This window comes from Larimichthys crocea, chromosome XIII, assembly GCF_000972845.2.
Source record: "Larimichthys crocea isolate SSNF chromosome XIII, L_crocea_2.0, whole genome shotgun sequence".
Classification (NCBI taxonomy): Eukaryota; Metazoa; Chordata; class Actinopteri; family Sciaenidae; genus Larimichthys; species Larimichthys crocea.
Genome location: NC_040023.1, coordinates 15,865,230 through 15,875,293, shown reverse-complemented (window position 1 = coordinate 15,875,293; position 10,064 = coordinate 15,865,230). Strand labels below are relative to the sequence as shown.

Genomic DNA, 10,064 nt, shown 5'->3' with positions numbered 1-10,064 from the left:
GTCTGTTTTAGACGGGAGTTTCCTTACACGGACTAGAAAGGATGCCGGGCAAGGGGAGACACAAAAACACACATACACACATGCTCTCAAGCACCCACAAGCATGCATTTTGCCAAACTGTTGATTAGCAATCAGTGTCTACTTCACACTGACTGTTTGTTTTTAATGAGCTCTGAGAAAGCTGTTGATTGGTTTGATTCCAGCAGGAATCAGCTAGGGTATACTACAAATTGGACATTCAAGTCAAACTGATTTTTTTATTATTATTATTTTATTTATTTTTACATTTCAGTGCCATCAACCATAGCAGTGATTATTGGGGGGTGCCTGGTTAAAATTTTGTAGTGATTCCCTGTGCAACAATCTGACACACTTTAAGTTGGTTTTAATGATGGATACACACATGCAAACAGTATATTTTAGTCATTGTATGATCATTGTATGACATCTACTATTTCACATGTAACAATTGATAACGTATCTGTTTGGCCACCAATGAATTTTGGTAGTTGCTATGTTCCTTGTCGTGTGTGCACGTCTCTATGTGCTGCTGTAGTGCTCTATCACCTTCCAGAGGAATCTAGGTCAGGTGGACAGGAGTGTCAATTGCCTATTGTGAGTGTGAGTGAGTTCCCCACCTTCCACATATTGAAACCATGCAAAGATCCTAGATCACTGTGATTCTGAGTAAGAATGAATGTGTAAAGGCAATTAATGAATGGATGAATGAATGGAGCTCAATTATGGCATTGTACTGTCTGTTACTTAAGAGAGCTGCTATATGATTAACAGACGGTTGGTATGGACACACTCATAATCATAGGCTCTAAAATAATAATAATAAAATCAATAATTCGACAGAAAATATTGATCTCTGTGTAATAATCAAGATAATGTACAGCTAATTTTAAATAAATCCCGACACAGTAATGCAGAAAGCATTATCCCTCACATAACATACTATATCTGGTGTTCAGTTGTTATTCTCTTTGTACTTTTGAAACACATCCTTTATAAATTATTGTTCAAATACAGAAATTATCTTGTGTAGCCCAGCAGTTGAAATATGTATGAGTACACTCATGAAATGCATTTTTTCTGGCTGCAGAACTTTTCTGACAGGGGAAATAATCCATTTGTGCAAACAGACTCAGTGACAACTTGGCTAACCGAAACAACTGAGTGGCATTTGGCTAGTGATTGTGTATTTACATTTTCTGAGCCTCTCCGCCGTGTAAACCTTTGACAGCCGTCCTAACATATTATTTGTGTCCTACATTAGGAGCTAGGCTGCAATTAGCCAGCACAAAGCAGCGTGCTCAAACATTCTCAGTAGGTTGAAACAGCCTGTGTTTGCATCTTTTCTCTGCCACCTGTTTTTCTCCCTCCAACTCATGTCACTCTCTCAATCAACTCACGGCTTTGCTGAATATAAATCTCAACAAATATTTTATTACTTTTGTATTTTTACCACCAAAGAAATCCACCCTCCTCCTAAAGCTGTCTCCTCTCTCTTCTCCTCAGTGGTAAGGGTGTGGAGGCTGCAGTTCACTGGGTTTGACCAGAAGGGGGTGCAGGTTGACAACCTCACTTGCCTTTCAGTGACTCCTCAAACCTTTCATCTCCCTCAATGTTCTCTCACACACATAGTGCAGGCAGACACACTCGCAGCGCACAGACTATTTAAACTACATGCTGAGAATAATTAATGCAGGAAATTATCACAGACACAGGAATGATTAATTTCAAGCTGTGACAAACTGACATGACTGATTGTTTTTACCAGGTCGCTGGGCTTTTAATACTCATGGCCATGTAGGGATAGCATCCATCACAGTGACCCTCACTCCTGCAGAGGTGTGTGTGTGTGTGTGTAGTGTGCGTGTTCCTGTCTGTTTCTATGTGAGTGCATGCCAGCTTGTGTTTAAAGTGTTTACGTGCATGTAGTATGTGTGCATGTGTATGGCACAGATGTTTGTGTGGGAGTCTAAGTATATGTTTATTAATTTATCAACTTTCTGACTGTAGAGCTCACAGGCCACTATCCCAGCAGCCTTTATGAGATGGTGAAGGGTGTGCAGCAAAGCAGACCCACCCTAAACTTTCACAACCACCCTGATGTAACCCACGAGGGACACACGCTTACACTCACATTTCATCATATTTATCTCCTTTTATCTCAACATCAATCAAGAACAATATCTTTCTTTTGCTGTTTGTCTTTGCTTCAGTGTCTCTTTTCACTGATATTTGTTGTTCCCATGCAGCAGAAAGTTTCCTGTTGCAGTAAGACACTGTTTACCACAGTTTAGGGTAAACAGGATCCTGTCATACAGCAACGACAGTTCAGGATAATTGGGTGTGCGGAAAATGGTGAGATGATGCAAATGGCCTGCTGATTATGCTACAGATCAACCGGAGTCATCAAATCCATTACCACTACAGGAAGTGATTAAACTGCATGTGTATGTGTGCGTTTGTGTGTGTGTGTGTGTGTGTGTGTTGCAAGTAGTGTTTTTAAAATCCAATTACCACCTGCAGTTTTGCATTAATGATTTTTGTTCACAGATTTCAGTTGTTTTTAATCTTCAATTTAAATACCAATAGATTAAATGTGTGGGCATGTTTGTCTGTGTGTGGGTGTCTATATGTCTTTGTGTAAGGCATGTGGGACAGACTCTAGAGAGAGAGCATCTGCCGAAGTGTCCTTGACACTCACTTTCTACCTGTACTAGTGGAGGAGCTCAATTCTAGCAATGAAAAATTCATTTTACCCAGAAATCATGTCATAACCACTGTGCCTCGTTGTCTTGTGTACCGGATATGCCATCTGCCCTGTGCACCGAGCTCTGTGTCAGTGTGTGACAGGGCACAGCTCGTCAAAGTGGAGTCCCACGGGGGTTCTGACAAGAGGCCCAGACACTCGCTCCCCTATGCTGGAGGTTGTTACCATGGAGACATGTGGGGTCAGCCAGACTCTGCTCATCAGTGTTCAGGTCATTTAATTGTGGACTGGATGCTAATGATGTGTAATGGCTTTGTCCTTGGCAAAGGAGAAACTCAAACAAACAAAATGCTTTGTGTGTGTGTGTGTGTGTGTGTGTGTGTGTGTGTGTGTGTTGAACTCCAGGTCTCTTCAGTGTGCTTTGTACTTCTGTTCAGGTTTTCATCCCAATAAAGCGTGGGAGGGCCAGGTCAGCCTGTCTTACTTTTCCCTCTACTGTGTCAACCTTGTTCCTCACTCACAACACACTCACTTCCTCGCCCTCTCCCGTACACTTTTGCCATCTCTACACAGAGAGATGTTCAAAACTTTCATTTTCCTGATTTAAAGCTACAATGAGAGTGTAAACTGTTCAGATCAATACTATAAAAACTGGTTTGACTTTGGTGTCCAGGTTTTGTCTGCAGGACCAAGAGTTTTAGCAATGCGGAGTGGATCCAACCAAATCCTCACCTTGTGACTACACTCCCATTCCTGCTATCTCTGCCTTTCTGCATGCAACACAAACAGGAGAGCTTACAGCTCAAAACTCAAACTGTCGGTCAGATTAGGCATGTGTTTAACCGGGTGTTTCAGGAATGCCCTAAAGCACTTGATCGCAAAATAATATCCAGGAGTCGCCAAATGGAGAATAAAATGAAAGAACAGTGCGTAATGAGAGATAGTAAGTAGTTCTCAGCAATGTCAACCCTAAAATGACATTCAACACGGGGAGCAAGAACTCAAAAACTGTGTATACTATAGTCTATATACTTTTTATACATACCCCAGTTACCTCAGTAATGTGAGAGTATAGTTCTACCTACTATTGTTCTTCTAGGCCTGAAGACAGACATGTTGAATGTGAGGATCCTGGTTTTTTTTTCAATAAATCNACCCCAGTTACCTCAGTAATGTGAGAGTATAGTTCTACCTACTATTGTTCTTCTAGGCCTGAAGACAGACATGTTGAATGTGAGGATCCTGTTTTTTTCAATCAATCTAGAAGCACTAATTAAAGCCAAGATCTAATTAGTTGATCTGTCTGTGGGCAAGGCCGTGGTCTATAGTAATCCCTTAACAGTCTTTGTCAGACAGGGGTTGGGTGTAAATGTATGGATGAATGCACAAATGAATAGATAGACTCCTTGACCAGATGGCATTACTGCCCTCCATTCAACACCAACCTGAAATGCCTAGGGGACCAGTCACCACCGGTCTTTGTGCAAAAACTCAGATCAAATTTATTTACATCCACATGCTTTGCACCCATATGCATCGTTTGTCTTCCCTTTGCTCTTAATGTTTCTATCAGCTACACTGAGACGTTACACTTTAGCACCCCCTACCTACAACTTAACATTTTACAGTGAGTGCTGAAAGTATCATCACGCTGTGACCACAAAACCAGTAACTAACATTCCCTGCAGGTGTGTACAGATGTCATGTGTCTGTCCACTCTCAGCAGGAGTCTGTTTCCCAGCTGCTCTCCAATGACCCTCTCATGTCTCTCTTTGAACCTCTTTGCGGGGTCAATCCTCTCTCCTGTCACAAGCTGCTCTCATGTGTCCCAGAGACTCTGCCCTACATGCCGACGTTCCACCACTTCGTGTAACCGGCCGCTCAGCCTGTGGTTGAGCTTACTGCAATGGGTACCAAAGACATGCTCTCATCCCTCAAGGTGCATCGCACACAAGTATAACAGATAAGGTCATACACAAACTTTTACATATCTTCAATGAGACTTTTGAATCTGCTGCCATTACCTGCAAACACCTCATTTTGAAAGTCTTTATACTAGAGTTAGTTTTTATTACCTACAGTACCTAAATAACAGTTTCTCCAATGACAATTCTTGGTGAATAGTTGTTTTAATGATTTTTTTTATTGGACAGGTATGGAGCCAGTATGGTGACATTGTATTTATAGATTTTAATGACTTTTTATCTTATCTTAATCTATATTTGTTGCTTATATTTTCTATAATTAATCTGAATCTGTGAAGAAACTAGTTACTAAGGTTATTAAATGAGTAAAAAGTACAATATTTGCCATTGAACTGTAAAGAGTAGTATAGTAGTAGTAAGAAAATAGAAATACTCAAGTAAAGTACCTCAAAACTGTATTTTAATAGTATTAGAGTAAATGTACTCACCACTGTGTGGTTTAAATCTTAGAGCTTAGTCCTTTAAGCACACTCCCTACTGAATGAATCTGACCTTTATACATATACAGAGAGCTCTTCAATAGCATCGCCTGTCATCACCTCACTGCATAGTGTTCAGACCATATAGAATGTAATTTACCACAGTCATACCAGCTAAGATGGTTTTTCAGTACATCCCAGCAGTATATGAGAATAGCTCCTAATGATATAATCAATTAAATTAGAGTAACATGGACCCGGATAAGCCGCAAGAAGTAGATGGATGGATTAAACCAATTAGAAATGATGAATTAATTCAAGTTCTTGATAAAAATCTTCATTTGCTGTTCTGAGACGATGAGCTTCCTCCATAATGTAGTCAGCAGTAGTGAGTGTTTGCCACACGTCTCAAACTCCACACTCCTGTACACACGATCCACAACAATCCCACTTTTTTATATTGACATCACTCTGTAAACAAGCAAGATATTTTTGACCATTGAAGAATTTTTAATAACGTTGCTGATGAGCAGCGTCCATAGAAATATGTAACCATTAATCCACCAACACTCTTGAATTGAAAATATAAATGGGTAAACAGAGTAAATGGCCGTGGGAGAATGCAGTATGAATGAATGAATACATGACACATTTATCTGTATTAGTCATTAAGTAACCAGGAGGCGCATCCAGATCATATTCCTCATTTACTGTGATTTTATTTGTATGCTGTGTCCAATACACACAAGAGAAATGTCACCATAGCAACAAGAAAGTTATCATTAACTCCTCCTGATTTAGTTTCTTTATTCAGTGTACAACTCAGCGCTGTCACACAGACACTGTGCAAATGTCCTTACATGTCCACAAAACATCTTTCAAAGCCTGTGTGATTTTCATTTCATTTCTTTAAACTTCACAAGAACTCATATTAATTTTCACTGGAAGCTTGCAAGCACATTTAAATCACAACCTGGTTGTTAATTATGTCATTTAGTGTCACACATGTGTTTTTACAAGCATCAGGAAACAGAAGCCGAGCCAGCGAAGACTTTCCCTGAATCAACCCTCGTTCAGAAAGAGGGCAGGCCCTGAACAAACACCGCCGGCAGGCACCAATGACATCGTTGTCGACCTCATTGACTTCACTGTGGTATATGTGTATATATATGCGCTCTAACACACCTCAGTTGACATTCAATTATACAGAGTGCAGCTTTTACATAGTGAAACTCACTTTTCAGTTAAAGCCACCGTGTGTCTCCGTTCCTACAAATGGTCTAGTGTCTTCAAAAGGAAATTTGCATGAGTAAATGTTGGATATATACCTGCAAGGCTCATCATATACCCTCGCCTTCCTGTATATGTCTGTGCTTAATCACTGAGGGCGTAATACAAACAAATGCAATTCACCCGACACATCTGTACACCTGGATCCCAAAAGCCCTGATCTTTACCAGCAAATATTTAAAGGGTTCCTGAGCTGACAAGTGTCTTTTACCAGACAAATGACAATTCAGAACCTTCAAGAGATAAAAAGAACAAACTTGATGACAAACATGCAAGATTATTTTTTACCAAAAAACAATCTAAGTTTTATTAATAGAAGAATTAATGGATGTGGCCACGCATTTGTGCACATTCTGTAGATAGACTTCTTATATTACATGATTTGTATTCCCGCTCTCCATCTCTTCATTGCTGCCTCCAGGTCCATGGCAGTGTTACTTGATGTCCATCAAGTGCTGTTCATTCTCCCGCTCGACTGTGTCCAACCACATCTGGTAAAACTAGTGCTGTTTCCTCCTGAATGAGCATCCTGAGGAAAGATAAACAAAAAACAGTTATGTTTTGTTTGTGTTGACTGATTTGTGGTGCTGTTAACTGTATTCTAACTCATTTTGTCCAACCTCTTTATATCAAGATGCCACCATTATTAGAAATACCTCACAGCATACAATTGGGGTGCAACTAACAATTATTTTCATTACCAATTAATCTGTGGAGTGTTTTTGATTAAATCAATTGTTTGGAAAACTGAATATTTTCAAATTCCCAAGGTGACATCTTCAAATGTTTTGTGCAGCCATCACTCAAAAGCCACGGAAAAATCACTTTACTTTCATTAATTCAATTAAATGATTGTTGTTGATTAACTTTTTTCCTGGCCAACTAATTATTATAGCTCTAAAAATAGTACTGAAGACTCTGAGATACAACTGAACATATCAGAAAAAGCTCAAGTGGACCTTGAGTTGCTTTTTGGTTTTGTAAAACTATTTCCAAGGCTGAGAATGAACTTTAATACTCAATTCTTTAACTTTTACTGAATATCACAACCTTAACAAAAGGTAGTATTTGTTGTAGGGCTGCTGTACGAGACAATTTTAAGCTATGTGTACCAAATGAGTTCATATTATTGTCACATTGTAAAATCAACATAGCGGGGATGTTGAATGAACTGACTCACTGATACAGATGTACAGTAACAGAGAAGAGGGCACTAAAACTTGTTTCTGTCTTTTCAAAAGGCTGAATCATCTCCAAACAAGTGTGGTTTTAGTGCCAATAGTTGCATCTGCAGCCATAGTAACTCAAAGCTGAGCGCATTGAGAAGCTCTTGGTTACCATGGCAGCAGCAGAGCCCTGGATAGAGTGGGTGGGACGGTGAGAGCGTCGATAAAAACAAACCTTGACCTTAAACTAAACCAATTCACTAACATACACTATATACAAGTTTATCGTCATTCATTCCATGTGCTTATCAGAATTAACAGATTAACCACTCTGAAACTATTTCCTGTTCCAGAAAACAAGTCTGTATAACTTCTGAAGGAGAAAGCATTTGTGCTTGCAGTTGACTGTGTAGAAACAGATCAATGATGATGAATTTCTGTCACAACCACAAGAGTCACTGTATGCCTTAGTAGACACCCTGTTCATGAAGAACACAATTAAAGGGCAACACAAAGGCAGATTTATAGCAGTCAGTTCAAGGTGTATTGTACAACTACGTTCTGCTACCGGATGAATTTATTAATTTATTAATTAGAATCAATTAAAAAAGAAGAAAACATTTAACACACAGTGAACCTGTGGGCAGCACTTGGGCCCCTGAGAAATTACCTACTTTGCCTGGTAAATCTAAGCTTTGTCAATCATGTCCTGCATGGCGTCTTGCTACGGCTTCAAGAAGTGTTTAAATCTACTTTAATATAGCAGTTTGTAGAAAATGATGAGAAATGTTGGAAGGCTTTCTCAATATGACATTAAATGTCTTGTTTTGTCCACAACCCAAAGATGTGCATAGTATACGGTGAGAGATGACGGAAGAAACCGGGAAGTGTTCACATTTGAGAATCTGAAATTAGATCGTTTAGATATTTTTTTCCTTTTAGAAAAGACTTAAAATAATGAATTGATTATTAAAAAGTTGGAGCAGTCTGGGTCTTAGAAGCACGGGTACAGGCTGGGTTTAGGTCTCAGTTTTAGGCCTGTGTAGCACAGGTGTGGTATTATACTTATCTACAGCATGCATCTTTGAAAGGTTTTTATGTGGATGTGTGGAGCTACATGTATATTTCAGAAGAGCTGGTGGGACAGTTCTTCACTGTGGTGGTTTTCTTGTACCTTCTGTAAGGCGAGCTTTCCCTCCCGTCGGCTGGCAGAGGACTGTGGAACAGCCGACACACAGCACTACAGTCTGCGCGTGGCTGAACACTGTAGTGATCTTATAGCAGCCTGCAAACACACACACAGATCATTGGACGGGACACCCATGACACTTGGGTAAACAATTAACATTTTATAATCAAATGTTTTCTTCGTTGCTGACATGTCCTTGCAGCTGTTTGTATAAATGAGTCACTAGAAACTCGTTTATTAAAAAACAGTCACAAGTGTCACTGTATGCCTTATTTGACACCCCGATCATTAAGGAAGCTATGAAAGGGCAACACATAAAGGCAAATATTTTTAATGCAAGTCTAATGTATTTAAATCAATAACATAATCACAATAAGTTAGTTATATAAGTAAAAGTGAAGCATTCAGACTTTAATATGATTTAAGTTTCTGTTTCTATATCAGAAACCAAAAGTATTTTTTGGAAATACTTTTATATGATTGTGTCTAAAGTCTCAACAGGTAGCACTACTTTCTATCATTGAAGGTTTGACCAGGTTGCCATATAAACAAACTCACCTGGACATTTGACATCCATGAAATATGAATTAGGACACTGTACGAGTCGTTTTTTCTTGTGTCTCCTCTTTTCCTCCTCGGGGCTCGGGTGCAACAGATCCTTTGCGAGCTAAAAGGAAAACCACAGACAACAATTCAGCTGATTTACAATCCACAATCTGTTTAAGTCATCTACAGAGACTTCAAAATACTGTAATAAACAGGATTAAGTGTCAGCTCTGGTCACAGCTGCCAACTTCACATGATTACAGGAGGCAAAGGTCGAGCTCTGTTTACAGATTTAAAACGAGCTAAATAATAAAAAAAGAGAAAGTAAAAGCGCTGAAAAGAATCAGATTAGGTAAACACAACTCAAAACACTTTTAAAAGTTCAGTTTTTACCCCGAAAAATCAACATGTGAGTGTCGAGCAGGAAGGCAGCAGCGTGGGCTGCTTTGTTGAACACGTGTTCGCCACATTGCGTCTATTTTAACGTCTTTACGTTTAAATTACAGCAACATCAAAACACTGACCGAGACAGAAACGCAACACTGTTTAATATCGTGTTAATTTACCCCGATCAAAACACTTTTAAACGACTGATGGCGATTATAAAAACCGTAGTGTTACTCACAGGCATGTCTGCGTGTCTGCACGCTCACCGGAAGCTCTCACTGGGAAAGCACCGGAAAAACTCTGGGCGGAAGAGACCTGAGTTTTTATTTTGTTTTATTTTATTTTTTATTTTATTTT

General features: G+C 39.4%; 1 protein-coding gene and 1 non-coding gene across 3 annotated transcripts; both read right to left on the bottom strand.

Moving 5' to 3' along the window:
• Window positions 1-5,831: 5,831 nt before the first annotated feature.
• On the bottom strand, window positions 5,832-10,027 carry rps27.2 (ribosomal protein S27, isoform 2). Of its 2 annotated transcripts, none has more exons than XM_010735333.3 (4): window positions 9,946-10,027; window positions 9,333-9,441; window positions 8,760-8,870; window positions 5,832-6,948 (listed from the first exon to the last, which is right to left on the bottom strand). In XM_010735333.3, the coding sequence occupies exons 1-4, from the start codon at window positions 9,949-9,951 to the stop codon at window positions 6,920-6,922; spliced, it is 255 nt and encodes an 84-aa protein (XP_010733635.1). In that variant the 5' UTR covers window positions 9,952-10,027; the 3' UTR covers window positions 5,832-6,919. The 2 variants fall into 2 exon arrangements, with proteins under 2 accessions (XP_010733635.1, XP_027143109.1); XM_027287308.1 differs by lacking the exon at window positions 9,946-10,027 and adding an exon at window positions 9,714-9,854.
• Window positions 8,963-9,097, bottom strand: LOC113747521 (small nucleolar RNA SNORA13). Its single transcript, XR_003463678.1, has one exon. It is a non-coding gene; the product is annotated as a small nucleolar RNA SNORA13 (small nucleolar RNA).
• Window positions 10,028-10,064: the final 37 nt, after the last annotated feature.